The sequence below is a fragment of the Zootoca vivipara genome, chromosome 2, assembly GCF_965207765.1.
Source record: "Zootoca vivipara chromosome 2, rZooViv2.hap1.1, whole genome shotgun sequence".
In the NCBI taxonomy this organism is placed as follows: Eukaryota; Metazoa; Chordata; class Lepidosauria; order Squamata; family Lacertidae; genus Zootoca; species Zootoca vivipara.
In genome coordinates, this window is record NC_142584.1 from 6,876,975 (window position 1) to 6,894,359 (window position 17,385).

At 44.6% G+C, this 17,385-nt stretch overlaps 1 protein-coding gene and 1 long non-coding RNA gene across 2 annotated transcripts in view; one reads left to right on the forward strand and one right to left on the reverse strand.

Moving 5' to 3' along the window:
• The window catches only part of LOC148686707 (uncharacterized), a 27,462-nt gene extending 18,835 nt beyond the window's left edge, over positions 1-8,627 (reverse strand). Inside the window, exon 1 of the long non-coding RNA XR_015947926.1 lies at positions 8,458-8,627. This is a non-coding gene — a long non-coding RNA (uncharacterized LOC148686707). The remainder of the gene's footprint in view (positions 1-8,457) is intronic.
• LOC118077316 (keratin, type II cytoskeletal cochleal-like) overlaps positions 1-13,609 on the forward strand; it is a 16,013-nt gene extending 2,404 nt beyond the window's left edge. The window contains exons 2-9 of the mRNA XM_035100921.3: positions 2,359-2,570; positions 4,763-4,823; positions 5,591-5,686; positions 6,392-6,556; positions 8,534-8,659; positions 10,559-10,779; positions 11,845-11,873; positions 12,017-13,609. Coding sequence (XP_034956812.3) covers positions 2,359-2,570; positions 4,763-4,823; positions 5,591-5,686; positions 6,392-6,556; positions 8,534-8,659; positions 10,559-10,779; positions 11,845-11,873; positions 12,017-12,621 — 1,515 coding nt within the window. The 3' untranslated portion in view covers positions 12,622-13,609. The remainder of the gene's footprint in view (positions 1-2,358; positions 2,571-4,762; positions 4,824-5,590; positions 5,687-6,391; positions 6,557-8,533; positions 8,660-10,558; positions 10,780-11,844; positions 11,874-12,016) is intronic.
• The last annotated feature ends 3,776 nt before the right edge of the window (positions 13,610-17,385 follow it).

Below are 17,385 nucleotides of genomic sequence, written 5' to 3' on the forward strand. Positions count from 1 at the left end.
ATAAAGCTACTAGTTTCTCCTTGATCCTTCGGATTATTTTTTATCTAACAACTCCCACCCCTTTTCTTTTTCTTGTTTGCTGGAAATCTTCTCATACATTTAGTACAATCCATCTGCAAGGTGGCGCTGTGGGTTAAACCACTGAGCCTAGGGCTTGCTGATCAGAAGGTCGGCGGTTCGAATCCCTGCGACGGGGTGAGCTCCCATTGCTCGGTCCCAGCTCCTGCCAACCTAGCAGTTTGAAAGCATGTCAAAGTGCAAGTAGATAAATTGGTACAGCTACAGCAGGAAGGTAAACGGCATTTCCGTGCGCTGCTCTGGTTCACCAGAAGTGGCTTAGTCATGCTGGCCACATGACCTGGAAGCTGTACACCGGCTCCCTCGGCTAATAATGCAAGATGAGCGCGCAGCCCCAGAGTCGGTCACGACTGGACCTAATGGTCAGGGGTCCCTTTACCTTTTTATCTGCAAGGCATTACATGCTGCATTCTTTATTTTCTGCATGGTAAATAAGTTCCCCGAAAAACTAAACATTTGAATTCCAATTCATTTGTTACTTATGGATAGAAGGGTCCTTAACAACCAGTTCCATACCCACAAGAGCGTTCCTTCATTCAAACAAGCACCAGGGAGCTTTGTATCAGGGGAATCAGCTTATGGTTTGTTTCAGAACTGTTATATCTAACACCATGAGAACCTCTGGAAATGGTGGGAAAGTCTTATCTTTGGTGCCCACCCCAACTGAATTAAGCACTTAAGAACCTTCTAGCACAGAGAGGTCATTGGACTCCAACTCCCATTGGACTCCAACTCCCAGACAGCATGTTCAAAGAAGATGCTCAAAGTGTCCCTATATTCCAGTGATGTCCCTGATTTAGAGATGCCGTCCTGGTTTCTGATTTGATCCTGGAATGTCCCAATTTTCCTTAGGATGCCCCTATTTTCATTGGAGAAATGTTGGAGGGTGTGGTAGGATGTCCCTATTTTCACTGGAGAAATGTTGAAGGTATGGAGTTATCCATCCCCCGAGCCGTCTGAAGGCAATCCTGTATAGGGATGTTTTAATTTAACGTTTAATGTTTTGTTATGTTTTTATATATGTTGGAAGCTGCCCAGAGTGGCTGGGATATAAATAGTAAATTTACCATTATGGAATGGGGCCTCCCTATTTTCATTGGATAAATGTTGGAAGGTATGTCAAAGGTCAAGGAAGATGGGAACTTGAGTCCACCAATATCTGGAGGGCCATAGGTTTCCCATGCCCAATTTCAACTTCTAACTTGAACGACTCGTTCATAGCTCAGTCAGTAGACTGAGACTCTTTAGCTCATGGTTTTGGGATTGAGCCCCACATTGGGCAAAATATTCCTGCATTGCAGGGGGTTGGACTAGATGACCCCTGTGGTCCCTTCCAACTCTGCAATTATTTCATTCTATGATTCTATGATTCCCAGTAGGAAGTGGGTGACTATCTTGTTCAACACATAAGTTAACTGGCAAGAAAGGTTTGTTTGTACTTAGTTTTGAGGGTTTGTTTTAAAACACACACACACACACACACTGCAAAATGAAGTGGTAGACCAAGGTGACAGAATGCAGGATGTTACCTCTTCAGACCATGGGTGGTGCGGATCAGCGGCGTTTGTAGCATGTAGCCCCTTCATTGATTTTGGTCGGTCGGTTGGCAGAGATAAGTCACCACTGACTGTTCGAATCGCACCACCCGCAAACTTGCACAAACCCTATTCCTGCTTTGGCTACTAAATTCTTGAAATCCATTGTCTGACAATCTGCATTTAATTATCTCAAACACAGGATTTTCTGATAAGCAGTACAAGGAATCTAGTGGGATTCCTATCTGTTTGATTTTGTTCTTTATCCCTCTTAACCATCCTGATTATTGGTATTCAGCTAACATGGCCACAACAAGAATATTAGGTCCACATCTGTAATGCAGCCACAGCTGAAAGTTAATAGTTAGGAATGAAACTTTTGTTTCTAAAAGTGTTTGGTTTGTTTCTAGACATAAAGCAGCATAGGGGACACAATTTGATACACCAAAGAATTTTCAGAGGAAAACTGAAGTCTTTCAGTAGCCTGGTTGAAGGCATTTATCCAAACTGGGATAACATATAGTACCGGTAAGCTACTGAGCTATAGCCTACCCATAAGATTTTAGGCCTTGCAATTTGATTTGCATTGGGGTGAGATTTCATTTTGGATTGTTGCTGAAAAAGCATGAGCAAGAAAGTGTGTTCTCACCTCTGAATTGTGCTATGTTACGCCCAGCAAGAAATTAGGCCTTGTTGGGAGACCTACCAGAGTGGGAAGTATAACTAGATGGTATGTTCCTTTCAGGTCCGATCCCTGGAGCAGCAGAATAAGGTGCTTGCCACCAAGTGGGAGCTTCTGCACCAATGTGTCCAACCTGCAAGGAAGAACCTTGAAGGCTATTACGAGAATTTCCTGGCCACACTTAAGAAGCAGCTAGAATGTCTCTTGAGTGAGAGACAGAAACTGCAACATGAACAGAAGAACATGCAGGAACTGGTAGAGGAATACAGGTCAAAGTAAGTAAACGCATTCACTAGATCAGTGGTTCGCAAAGGGTGTGGCAGGAGACGATGGCAAGTGTGGTGGGAAAATTCAAGGACAATCAAAGAAGCATTTAAACATTTCAGTGTACAGTGGTGCCTCGCTTAATGTGTTCCTATGGGCAAAAAAAAAAAAATTCAATTTTTTTTCAATGCATTCCTATGGGATTCACTAGACAAATTTTTCGTTATAAGAAAAGACCCGTGGAACGAATTAAATTCGTCTAGCGAGGCACCACTGTAATATAGTGTAGTACAGGCATGTCCAACGGGTCAATCACGATCTACTGTTCAATCGCGGTTGATCTGTGGACCCCCAGCAATGTACCCCCCCCCAAAAAAAAGCTCAACAACTTTACGTTCGTAACAAAAGCTCAACAATTTTGGTTTCCAATGGGTCAGTTGCCTTATACCGTGAGTAGATCACAGTCTCTTGGGAGTTGGACGTGCCTGGTGTAGTATACAGGGGTGGAGCTAGGGGGCATAGGGGGCGGGCCGCCCCGGGTTCCACTATGGGGGGGTGACAGTCGGGTGCCCCACCCAGCGACTCCCAAGGCGAGCTCTTCCAGCCTCCCGGTAAAAAGCCCGTTCGGCTATCTACCTGGAGCCTGGACGCTCCGTTTAGGCTCCGTTTAGAAGTCGCAGGGGGGGCGTGATCCCCCTCTAAGTAGCACACATGTGTCATTACGTAGTGACGCATGCGTCATTACGTAGCAACGCCCCCCCAGGTGCATGGCAATTTGCCACCCCGGGTGTTGCAGCGGTTCGCTACGCCGCTGGTAGTTTATATATATGCAGAATATGGATAGATATCTTTTCAAAATCAAGCACTGCTGGGCATTGTTTTGTTTTCCAGTGTGTTTCTCATCAATAAAATTTGGTGTGGCCGTGATCAATTTTTTGTTCTGAAAATGTGGCCCTGAGAAAAAAGGTTTGAGGACCACTGCACTAGATGAAAGTTTTGCAGCCTGCCTAACTTCCCACACAGGACTAGAGGAGCCATTTTTAATTCATTTTTTTTGGGGGGGGGAAGTTTCTAGTCCAATTTCCCCTTTTGCACATTGGGAGAAAGCCAACTAAGTCACACTCAGAGTAGCCCCACTTTTCATCTGCTTTATGCATGACTAAGATTTTATATTACCCATTAACCTGCATAGCTGCTTTTCAAGATAAGATTGTTTGATGCTGAAGGGCTCATATACGTTGCCATTTGAATCTGTAGCCATCTCTAGAGATGGGGAAGAACAATTAAAGGCAAACTTACTCATTTGCACTTTCTGGAAAAGTGCATGTAGGGAAACCCAGCCATCCTTCAAAATTGTCTGAATTATGCAGTGCAGTTCTCCAACCAAGCAATGCGTACAAAAATGCATGTACTAGGGTGAAATGTGAATAAAATGCATATATTTGTGAAAATAACACACAAAATGCATTATATGCGGGAAGCTTGTTTTGCAAAAAAACGTGTATGTTAAGCACAGTTGCCTACAAAAAAAATGTATACACTGAGAAGACTGAATGTATTTTAAAAAATTCAGCTGGTTTCTGTTCACTACCATTGTTCCATCCTCTGTGCTGCTCAATTAGTGCTATTTCGTTCTTCGGATAACTGCTTCCCCGCCCTGTTCGATCCCATGATCCCATCATTCTTTCATGGGACTAGGTAGCCTATCAGATTTGACTGCATAATTACATCAGTGTGGATAACTGAAGCCAATTCAGAGTGAGGCCAATATATCTTTATATCAGTCATGTGGGTGATTCTAGGCAACTGGATGACTGATTGCTCTCACTCTGGAGTGGTAAACACTTTCATGCAATCTCTGGAAAATCAGCCAATGGGGGAATCTTCCAGAACTGCCAAAGTTGTTTAAGAAAATCACTTCCAATTTGGTTTTTGCCTCAGTGCAGACGCCAATGCAGAAAATTGCGTCTGCGCACACGCAGACTCTGAAAATTGCGGGTGTGTGCATTTGCACACGCAATCCAGCCCACAGAGGGATCTCCGTGGGACCGATCTGGCCCAGGCAAGATAAACCTTGCTGACCCTTAGTGTAAACACTCCTTTCTTTGGTTCCACTGATGGTTCTTGCAAAGCAGGTTTTCTGTTAAATTCTTCCAATAGTAAGAGCATACCCCTACGTGTTCCCCCTTCTCTCTCAAAACAGATATGAAGAGGAAGTCAATAGACGCACATCAGCAGAAAATGAGTTTGTGGTGCTCAAAAAGGTAAGAAGTTGTGGCCTGGAAAATATGAATTACACACATACTGTCCAAATACCATGGAGCACCTGGAACTGTGCACATGATACTTTGCCCACAAAGGCTCCCCTATGCAGTTAAAGCAGATACTCTGTACACACACAGCAGGAAATGATGCCTGGAGATGTTTCTGCTTTCTGGAATCATGAAAATGCAAATTCCAAGATAGAAAGAACAGAATTATTTTTAGCTTTATTAAATTCAATACAGTGGAACCTCGGTTTATGAACACCTCGGTTTACGAATTTTCGGTTTACGAACGCTGCGAACCCATCTGGAACGGATTAATTCATTTTCCATTGCTTTCAATGGGAAAGTTCGCTTCAGTTTATGAACGCTTCAGTTTATGAACAGACTTCCGGAACCAATTACACCCATGCTTCGGGTTAAGTACGCTTCAGGTTGAGTACTCCGCGGACCCGTCTGGAACGGATTAATCCGCTTTCCATTACTTTCAATGGGGAAGTTCGCTTCAGTTTAGGAACGCTTCAGTTTAAGTACTCCGCGGACCGTCTGGAACAGATTAATTCACTTTCCATTACTTTAAATGGGAAAGTTCGCTTCAGTTTATGAACGCTTCAGTTTATGAACAGACTTCCAGAACCAATTGTGTTCATAAACCGAGGTACCACTGTACTACCAGTCCTTCCTTCCTTCCTTCCTTCCTTCCTTCCTTCCTTCCTTCCTTCCTTCCTTCCTTTCATGTTTTCTTTGTGTTCTCCTTCTCTCTCCAGGATGTTGACAGCGTATTCCTCACCAAGGAAGAGCTAGAATCCAAAGTAGATGTGTTGGCACAAGAGTTGGAGGTCCTGAGATGTGTCTTTACAGAGGTACGATTTAATATGAACCATGTGGGAAGCTTGTCCCTAAAGAAATAGGAACTTATTGCTTGGACATCTTATACAAAATGGGATTTAGGTATGCTTGGCCATCCCCCACAAGTGCTACATAGACTCACTGAAGGTGCCTGAGGCAAGCCACCATGTCAGACTCTGTTCAGTTTCCCTAACTGTAAAATGGGAGTCACAAAGTCCCACGTCATTATTCACCTCTGTGGAATCTCCTGTTTGGAGCTTTGTAAGGAACAACTGAAGGGAAGAGGAAACTATTGTTTATGTGAAGAGCTATATACCAAATGCATCGGAGCTTGAGCCATGTTGCAGATAAGATGGTAGAAATGAAAACAAAAACAGGGAAAAGGGCATATTTATTTGGATGGATGGAGGTTGGATCCTACAAATTCAGTCTATTCCCACCATACTCAATAGGAATGTCTCCATTTGCCTAAATATTTCCAATTTTAATATTGGGTAGAAGTTATTCCCTACAAATGTATCTTTGAAGACAGCTTGGAAGCAACTGTTGTTATTGCGATCCAGCACATTTTTTTTTACAGAATTTGTCTTAATAAGAGCAATTTGAAAAACCCAGTAAGTAGTCTAACTCATTTGCCTGACCAAAGTGGGAGCATGATGTTTAAACAGGAAAGGTTAGCCATGTGCAATCTTACAGTGAGACCATATCATGTTCTGCAGGAGTTGGCTCAGTTCGACAACCAGATTGGTGACACCTCGGTGGTTCTGAAAATGGACAACACACGAGACTTGGACATGGACCTCATCCTTAAAAACGTAGAAGCCTGGTATCAGAATATTGCTCATACCAGCAAACAAGAAGCTGAAGCTTTTTACCACAACAAGGTGAGTCAGAGTACCATAATTAATCCCCATTTAGGGATCTCCGCAGATTATCAGTATTTAGCGCAACAAGAATACAGCTGCCCTTTCATTCATACTATAATGTACAGTCACAGTGCCATTTCAGCCCAAGGAACCATTATGATGTTGGAGTGCAGCTTGGAATGTGGCTACACAAGTGCTTGACTTGAACATCAGCACTCGGGCAGCAGACTGCAGATTGTCCGGCAGCAATGATCTCTCCATCCTGCAGCAAACCTATTGACTCTGAAGCATATGTTGATTTTTTAAAATAATTGATTATGGAGTTGATGGTAACTGAAACTATTGTGGAAGATCGTTTAGAGCATAGCTGCCTATTCAGCATAAGGGGAAATCCCTGTAAAAAAGGGATAACTTGGCAGCTATGGTTTAGAGATCTATGTGCACAATGTAGCACTGTAGAGCTCTAGATCAGGGGTCGGCAACCTAAGGCTCATGGGCTGGAAGCAGCCCACGGAGGCTGTTTAACCGACTCACAAGCCGCCCCTGAACTGAGCTGCCTGCTCAGCGAGTAACCGTGCACTGTGCTAAACCAGCATGGCGCAGCGCAGGGATTCTCTTCCATGGCTCCGGAAATTGCTTCTGTGCATGTCCACGGTGCCGGAAATCGCTTCTGCGCAGGCACAATTTTTGGCGTCTGGGCATGCGCAAGAACCAATTTCTGGTGCTGCGGACATGCGCAGACACAATTTCTGGCGTCGTGCTACACCAGCCTGGCCCACGGAGGATCTCTGCGGGAGTGATCTGGCCCATGCCCGGTAAGCCTTGCCGACCCCTGCTCTAGATAGTGGTCCTTTGCTCTAGGTCAAAACTAGAGGCTATTTGGCCACACACACACACACACACAAGTTGTAACATAGGGGTCCCCAAACTTACCCAGCTTTGGGCCAGTGCCTGCCATGCCAAATGTGTGGCGGGCTGGAGGGCAGGGGAACGCACACGCTATTTCCAGCACACACGCTATTTCCGGCACACTTCTGGGTTGGAGCACCGGAAATAGCTTGTGTGCATGCGCACAGGCCTCCTCTGACCCAGAAGTGCACCGGAAATGACGCTTGCGCATGTGCACAAGCTGTTTCCAATGCTCCAGCCACCCAGAAGTGGGCAGCTGTGCTGCGCCACACCAGTAAGAGCGGGCAGCGGCGGTTGCCAGGAGCCACATAAATCAGTCTCGTGGGCCGTAGTTTGGGGAAGCCTGTTGTAACATAAAGCAGCCTAGAATTAAAGTGTGATCCTAATAAAGCCCTTAAAATTGAGTGCATCTTATTCTCTTATAAATGCACTTTGGATTGTGCCTCAGTTTTGGCTAAGTTAAGTCATTATCCTTTAAGAGTTATACTGCAACCATCATTATAGTACACATTGTACATAAATTCCCAATAACAGGCTGTGCCAATAGAATCCAGCATTTCAAATTCAAGACTTGCCAGCATGTACACAAAGTGCACAATTCAGATTTATTTGAGTGCTAACACCTGCACTTATTTTCATCCTGCTGGATTAAAGATCAAAGTTGTGGGTGGTATCCAGCAAAGTACTCTCTCTTCTAGCAAAAGGACCTTTGGCTGTGCAGTGGAACTTCCCGCCATCTCCTCTCCCTGTGCCCCACTGCACACCACACTAAATCCGCTCTGGAGGTTCCCCCAGGCCTCCAGATCAGATTTTGGGAGAGTGCAAGGGCATGCAGGGAGAGGGGCAGGGAGTTCAGTTGTACAAGCAGAAATTCTTGCACTGGTGGAAGTAATTAACTGGATACTCCATTGTGTATAAATAAATAAAAATGTGCATGTTTCAGTCAGTGCACAGTTATCTGCCTTTTTTTCAGCAAATGCATTATAGGAGATAAAGTACTGGTTTCTTACCTTGACACTCCAGCAGCTATTCAAGTGGCAACAGTGGTGCTGATTCCCAGGAGTAACTGTGTTTTCCTTGCACTAGATTGCAGAAATGCAGAACCATCGGGGCAAATTCAACGAAGAGCTTAAATGCAACCAGCATGAGATCACAGAGCTGAACAGAGTGATCCAGAGGCTGCATACCGATACTGACAATGCAAAGAAGCAGGTAGAGCAAGTCTTGTTTTAGCCACTTGGCTCAGCAGATGAACTTGTCTTCCTGTAACGGCAATGGTGCTGATCACAAGCTACCCATAGACAAAGGACTAATATAGTAGTTCCCCAACTGTGAGAATGGTTGGAGGGTGTGCTGCAAGAAAGAACCCAGATGTAGCAACATTCTGCCTTGCCTTGCCTTGCCTTGCCTTGCCTTGCCTTGCCTTGCCTTGCCTTGCCTTGCCTTGCCTTGCCTTGCCTTGCCTTGCCTTGCCTTGCCTTGCCTTGCCTTGCCTTGCCTTGCCTTCCCTTCCCTTCCCTTCCCTTCCCTTCCCTTCCCTTCCTGTTGCCTCTGCTGGGAATGATTTTGCTGTGCCTCTGTATAGGATACAATTAGATCATTTGATTATTACTGAGCTAGATGGAGCTATGGTCTGACTTGGTATAAGGCATGCCCAATGTACTCTTTGATCTTTTGGTGGCTTTGATCTTTTGGTCATAAGGCATCAGATACTGCCAACTACGAAATACTAGCACATGGCAACTATCAAAGATGGTTATATCTGAAACGCCCATTGCAAATGAACTATTAAATATTTAAACCCCGTCACATGTTAGCCATTCAGATACAGTGGTACCTCTACTTACGAATTTAATGCGTTCCGAATGCACATTTGTAAGTCGAAAAAAATTGTAAGTCAAATCCCATAGGAATGCATTGGGAGAAAAAATTCGTAAGTAGAAGCAACCCTATCTAAAAATTCGTAAGTAGAAAAAAATCCTATTTAAACCGCATCCAAGATGGCGGACGGAGCTCCATTTGTAAGTAGAAACATTCGTAAGTAGAGTTATTCGTAAGTAGAGGTACCACTGTACTGCAAATTTTCAAGGACTGAAATCAAATCTCAAAGTTAAATCTCCAAGACATACAGTCGTATCTTGGATCTCGAATGGCTTAGTTGCCGAACGTTTTGGCTCTTGAACAATTGGAAACCAGAAGTGAGTCTTCCAGTTTTCAAACTTTTTTTGGAAGCCGAACGTCCAGTGGGGCTTACGCAGCTTCTGTTTGGCTTCAGGAGCTTCCTGCAGCCAATCAGAAGCTGCGCTTTGGTTTTCGAATGTTTTGGAAGTCGAATGGACTTCCGGAACAGATTCTGTTTGACTTCCAAGGTACGATTGTAAACCACATATCATTGGGTGTCATCATTACAGATTGTCTAATAATAATAATAATAATATTTATACCCCGCCCATCTGGCTGAGTCTCCCCAGCCACTCTGGGCGGCTCGCAATTGAATATTAAAACAATACAGCATTAAATATTAAAAGCTTCCCTAAACAGGGCTGCCTTCAGATGCCTTTTAAATATAATAATAATTTTTATTTATATATTTATTATATATATATATATATATATATATATATATATATATATATATATATAATAATATGATATATGAGTGTTCAGGGGATATTTGAAGAATATTTGCTGAGGAGAATTCAGAAAGCCATCTCAACCATATCCATGACTAACCATTGAAAAGGATGATGAGAAGAGCTCTTGAGAATAATCACATAGCCCTTTTCTATTCTTTGCACTGGCAAGGTCCCTAAAAGACAAGTTTCAGCAGCAGAGATGAAAGCCAGTGTTTGCTTTTACTACCCCAGGGGTAGGGAAACAGTGGCCTTCTTGATGTTGTCAGATTTCACCACCCCTGACCATTGGCTATGCTGGCTGAGCCTGGAGGGATTTGGAGTCCGACAATGTCTGAAGGGCCACAGGTTCCCTATCCCTGCACTAATTGATCAGCACTGCAAGAAGCCACGAAGATGCCATTTCCTTCTGCTTTTAGCTTTATCTTGAGTATCTTCCCAACAAACCATTCATTTTTATTCTTTTCCCCATTCCCAGGTTGCAAGCCTGCAGTCAGCTATCTGTGATGCTGAGCAGCGAGGTGACATTGCCCTAAAAGATGCACGGAGCAAGCATGTTGAACTGCAGACAGCCTACCAGCAGGCCAAAGATAAATTAGCTTGCCTGCTTCGTGATTATCAAGAGCTACTAAACACCAAGCTGGCTTTGGATATTGAGATTGCTACTTATAAAGCAATGTTGGAAGGAGAGGAGAACAGGTGGGGTGTCGTTTCGAATATATACATATAATTGAATGGATATGTTTTTGGGTTCTAGCTACCATTTGCCTCGGGCAGCATGGGCAATGATTATGGAGGGTGGAAGTTGCAGACCCACAGCAAATGGAGGACCATAGGTAGGAATGTGGGAAAAGCTTGATTCAGGTCACATTCAAAGTTGAATCTGCCGATTTCCCACTTTCCAAAACATAGTGTGTACGGAATCACAGCCATCCTGCAAAATTCGCACTTCACTGGCTTTTGTGATGCAGTTTTCCAGCCAAGTAATGTGAGCAAAAATGCACATACAGTGATACCTCGGGTTACAAACGCTTCGGGTTACAAACTCCACTAACCCAGAAATAGTACCTCAGGTTACGAACTTTGCCCCAGGATGAGAACGGAAATTGCGCGCCGGCGATGCTGCAGCAGCGGGAGGCCCCATTAGTGAAAGCGTGCCTCAGGTTAAGAATGGTTTCGGGTTGAGAACGGACCTCTGGAACGAATTAAATTTGTAACCTGAGGTACCACTGTTTGGGGGTAAAGAGTGCATTAAATGGCATATAGACCATTAACTCCTGTCTTGCAGTTCCTTATTGTCCTTTTTTCAGTCAATTCGTAGGATTTATTTCAATCCTGCAAGTGTTTTTAAACTTCTACAGTTTTTCTCCATATAGTCCACAAATTTACTCCAGTCTTTTTGGAACCTTGTCTCTCCTTGGTCTCGGATCTTGCAAGTCAGTCTAGCTAAGTCTGCATGAAGGGAGGGAGGGAAGTCACAGCTCGGCAGAGCAAGAAGATATTGGGTGAATTTAAGATGAATTGTATAAAAAATATTGTTTTGTTTTGTTTATTGATTGGAAAATTGAATAAAAATTATTTATATAAAAAAGGCATATAGACCATGTGTGTGTGTGCGCGTGCATGCGCGCCTCTGTTAGACTCCCCCACACACCAAGGTCTTCTTTTTCGTCTTCAAGATATGGCAACCATACAAAAATGCCATATGTAAGCCACCTTTAGTTGCAGAATAATGAATGCATTTTGTTTCTCTGTTCCTAACAGGATATGTGCAGGGAACCCTGTCAGTGTTGGTACGTATATTCAACATATACCTCCTCAAAAATATATATATATTAATACCAACAGCTTACTGGGGGGTTGTTTGCTTGTTTGTTTGGATTTGTAGATCTACCGGCAAAATGACAGAACTTGTTTTCTTGGTCTTCCTTCACAGCTATGGTGAGTGGCGGTTTCCCAGTTGGCGAATGTGCACCTGGAGGGGGAGCTGGAATGGCCTTTGGAGCTGCTGTAGGAAGAGGCGTAGAACACGGAGTTGGCGCCTACGGCGGCGTTGGGGACGGGTTCAGCTCTGGAAGTGCAGGATGCGTCCACACAATGGGCTCCCGAACTGCAGCTGGCTCAGTAGGCAGAGCGGCCGGTGTCGGTTATGGGATTGGACATAGCGCTGGAGTAGGAGCTGCAGGAGGGTTCAGTTCCAGAAGCGGAGGCTACGCTTCGAGCATTACTACCGCTAAGCACGAGGTGACCTCTGGGGGTGGGAGGCACAGCTCAGGCATTTCTACGGAAGGGAGTTGTGGCGGTGGGCACCACAGTGGGATTCACCACGCAGTAGGGGGAGCCGGAGGCATTAGCTCCTCTGGGAGCGGGGGCTACGGGGTTGCAGTGCAGAACTTGGCTGCTGGAGGGGCTTATGGCACCGGGTCTGGTGGAGGCATGCTATCAGCTATATATGGCGGTTCTCGGGGGGACTGCACCCCCGGTGTTAGAAATGTACATGTAACATCTGTCAGTTCCTCATCCAGAAAATGCATCCATTGAAGACCAGCTGTTGGGAAGGAATGAAGCCCACCTGTAGACAGCTGCACGAATCATTCAATTTGTGGCCAGTGGCAGCCATGTGCTAAAGTAACAGCCCTACCCAACATACGATCTCTAGCAGAGAAGTTTCTGATTTCTTGTGGGTTGCCGTAGCTTGAGTTCAATGGCTCGGTAGCTATCTTTGGGGATTATTTTGGCTATGCAAGCAATCTCCCTCCATGGTTTCTCCTCCCCCCCCCTTTTCACCCCCTGAGTTTTCTTGCACAGGCTAAACGAGGACTCACTACATTTGGATCCAGAAATTCCCCCCTCCTTGCTAGAACAGCAAAGCATTTCAGAAGGGGAAGCAATGACCTCGCCGTCCAATAGGAGATTGCAAAATAGCATTTCTCTTTCCAATTGCATTGCACAGGAATGGCATTTAGCTGTATGCATATTTTACTCAGTTGGTTTTTGTTGACCCTGCTTTGCATGCATCATACCAGAACGCCCCCTTTGATATAAATTACAGTATTGTTGCAACTAGACCTGCAATAGATGTGGGTGCTTAGAGGTCAAATTAATCCAAAATTGTTAGAAGCCAAATTTGAGGGTTGGGGGAAGGTGAGGGTGTGTGGTGTGTTTACCTGCAGTTAACTTGTGCATCAGTACTCTGGTTTTGGTGACAAGAATTGCGTTTCAGCCTTCCTAAAAGCTGTTTATGAAATTCAAAGAATACATCAGGAAATCTTCAGAATTGTTCTGTGAAATTCTGTTTCAGCTCTACTTGCAATAAAAATTAGTAACGATTAAGCACTTTTATATGTTTTACCCACAGTTCAATGCATGCATTGCTTTTTTCATTTAAAGACTGGTTCAAAATATCTTGTGCTGTCTGTATCTACACAGTTGTAACATCACTACCTACACTTTGCTTCTTGTCAAGAACTCCAAACCCTCTTCTGCATTTTAAATAAACTGCATGCATGCACCTGGCTTCTGTCTTACATAAGTGTTTTCCACTCCCCCCCCCCTCTCTCTCTGAGAAAACAGCAACATGTAACTAAACTTATATATGCTAATACAGACCCTAACTTGGGACAAGTATGTTGCTGCAATGTGCTTTGCAACACATTATTGATGCAATAATAGTGGATCATTGGTGGATTTATTCTGCTTCAATTAGTCTGTCTTGCAATGCTTCGCCAATGCGACCACATAACTGCTATATGGCAGGAGCTACAGTGCAACAAAATGGAGACAAAAAAAACCACAAACCAGAACAGGATTTCAGCAGGAAGTAATGGGATATGCACACATTAGAAATGGAGCAATATGGCCACTCCAGAACATTTGCAGCAGCAAGTAATATCAAAAGTGGGGTCACCCATGACCCCCCCAAAAGCATCATGAGCTCAAATAATCAAAAATGAACAATAAAAAGGGTGTCTGGAGGGGTCCATAGTTGCTTGGATGAGGCCTGGTCTACAAATACAGAAGAATGAGCTTGTCTGATCCTAAATTCTGAGGCTGCTTTGCTAGAAATACTGGGATACAAATGGAATACATACAGGAAACGAATTGTCAGTGGGTTTGCTGAGAAATATTCTTAAACTTCATAACGAAAACCCAATAGGTGTAAAACAAAAGATGGGGACATCTCATAAAATGGCCCAAAAGAAAATCCACCGGCTATGCCCTGTGATGAGGTATGCTTAGAAGGAAATCCTTTGCTTGATCTCCCTGGCTTGGGTATTTGCATTTATCCCATGAAATTACAGAGGCCATGGATCGTGATTAAGAGTAACAACAACAACAAAATAGGTGGATGAACTTTCTTTCCCCCCCTTGGAAATTGCTTCACATAAAAAAAAATTGAAGCATTTTTTGAAGAAGTCTTTTGAAGAAGCATCCAGAAATGGATCCCAAAAGACCAGGTGGACTGGATGGACTGTTACAATGTTGAAATGCTATATAACTTATGGCAGGCGGATTTCCTTGCCATGCTTTTAGATATCCAATTGTAGTACAAGAAGCATCCGATATGCCAGCCGCAATGTGGCTAGTGATTTTCATCTGTAGGACCTTTCTAATGCAACCACCAGAACACACACCCTGCCCGGTTCTGGCTTTTCCTAGAATAAAAAGGTCAAAGCAAGACTGAACAACAGTTGAAGCTGGACAATACCCACCTTCTCAACCCAAGCCTGTACACATTGTTCAAATCCAATTTATTATTATCACCATCATGCTACTAAAGTTGGCTGGGACAACTTGCCACTAGAACACTACTGATAACCCACCAAGCCCTTTAGTCATATTAAAGTGCTTGACAACCCCCCTAGTTTTGCTGTGCAGAATAGCAAAAACAGACTTATAAAGTCCCTGGGGTCCTGCCCCACATTGCTGATTGGCTAAATAGATTGCCACTTATATAGGCCTCCTCTAATGGTTTAGGGACATCACTCGGTGGCTGAACACATTATTTGCACACCAAGGTTCCATATTCAGCCCCTGTCAAGACAGGGGTAATCAACATGGCGCCCTCCATATGTTTTGAACTTCCACCATCCCTGACCATTAGTTGTGACTCCATTGACAAAACTGTTACATCCAACTGGATTAAATGGCAGTGGATCAAACATAGGAGGCAACTCCAGGAGCTACGGGTGCTTGGGCACCTGCAATAATATAATCGTGGGGGCTGGGCACCCACAAAGTCAATGAGAAAATCCAGCAGGCGCTGCCTCTAAGAGAGAAGCAGTTCAGCTCTGCCCTCCGTAGCCATCCAGCAAGGGACCCATTTTTGGGACAGGGGCTTGGACACAATGGCAGAGTCTCTCTGCCTCCAAGACTGAGCCTCTCCTCAGAGAAAAGGATGCCTCACTGGCTGTGGAAAAGAGGAGCCATTGCCACTGGCCGCCATGACACAAACGTGTGATGTCACACACACATGCCTGCACGTAGTGCATGTGATGTCACACACACTACGTGTAGTTGTGTGTGTGTGATGTTGCACATCCGTGTTGTGGCGGCCGGTGGCAGTAGCTCCTTTTTCTCCTCCTTCCTGCACACCCACAATCCTGAGGGCAAGATGGCACCCCGGGATCAAATGAAGCCAAATGATGATATCGAGAAGAACAGCATCCAAACCACATGGATGCCTGAAGTGCATTGCTGAAAGCAGGGGGTGCTTTTCAACACAAACCAAAAAGAACAGCATGAGCAGTTCTGACTCATCCCTAATTATGGCAGTGGAAAAATAGCTCCCTGATTCACATTCTGAAATGGGTTGGTAATAACCACACTAGCATCAAACAAGAAAATTAGTGGGTGGGAAGATGGACGAATTATGTCACTTGCCCAACATTCTAGGCATGACAGTAGTATAGGGGGACCAATCAAACTCTAGGGGTGGGGCACAAGCATTTGACAGGAAATGCCGGTAGTACCCTTATACTACTCATGAGTGTAGCAGAAGGATATCCCAACTGGTGCAATTCAGTGTGAACAAGGGTGTAAACCACAGAGCCCAAGGCTTGCTGATCGGAAGGTCAGCAGTTCGAATCCCCACGATGGGGTGAGCTCCCGTTGTTCGGTCCCAGCTCCTGCCCACCTAGCAGTTTGAAAGCACGTCAAAGTGCAAGTAGATACATAGGTACTGCTCCAGCGGGTGTTTCCGTGCACTGCTCTGGTTTCGCCAGAAGCGGCTTAGTCATGCTGGCCACATGACCCAGAAGCTGTCTGTGGACAAACGCAGGCTCCCTTGGCCTATAGAGCGAGATGAGCGCGCAACCCCAGAGTCGGACACGACTGGACCTAACGGTCAGAGGTACCTTTACCTTTAACCCTCTCAGGTGAAGAGAGAAAGGTTAATTTCCACAGACACGAATTTCATACCATTATAGACGAAATAAATAAATAAAATTGTCCAGTAGCACCTTAGGGACCAGCTAAGTTTGTTCTGGGTATAAGCTTTCGTGTGCATGTGTATCTGAAGAAGTGTGCATGCACACGAAAGCTTATACCAGAACAAACTTAGTTGATCTCTAAGGTTAAAGGTAAAGGTAAAGGGACCCCTGACCATTAGGTCCAGTCGTGACCGACTCTGGGGTTGCGCACTCATCTCACATTATTAGCCGAGGGAGCTGGCGTACAGCTTCCAGGTCATGTGGCCAGCATGACAAAGCTGCTTTCGAACTGCTAGGTTGGCAGGAGCTGGGACCGAGCAACGGGAGCTCACCCCGTCGCAGGGATTTGAACCGCCGGCCTTCTGATCAGCAAGCCCTAGACTCTGTGGTTTAACCACAGCGCCACCTGCGTCCCCACTAAGTACTAAGGTACTACTGGACAATATTATTTATTTATTTCAACTGCACCAGACCAACACGGCTACCTACCAGAATCTAATACTATTGTAGAGTAAAGCGAGAACAAGAATCCAACATTTTATCTTGAAAGAAAGAAAAACCTTCCGCTCCATGTGATTTATATCCACATGCATACATGTGCAGATGCAGATATTTATAAAAAAGGCTAACCTAAGTAAACAATTGTCCTGTGGAAATGTCACTATAGACAGGCCACCCTTAAGATCTTCATAGCACCAGTACCGGGCACGGCTTACCACTAAGATGAGGTACTAATGAAGGTTTGTGAACATCTGTGGCAAAACACCCTTGGGGCCCAGCAGCACTTGCTCTCCTATTATAATTACAACTTAGCTTTCCACAAGTCTTCAGAAACACCTGCCGATTTTAAATCAGTTTTCCCCCACCTGGTGCC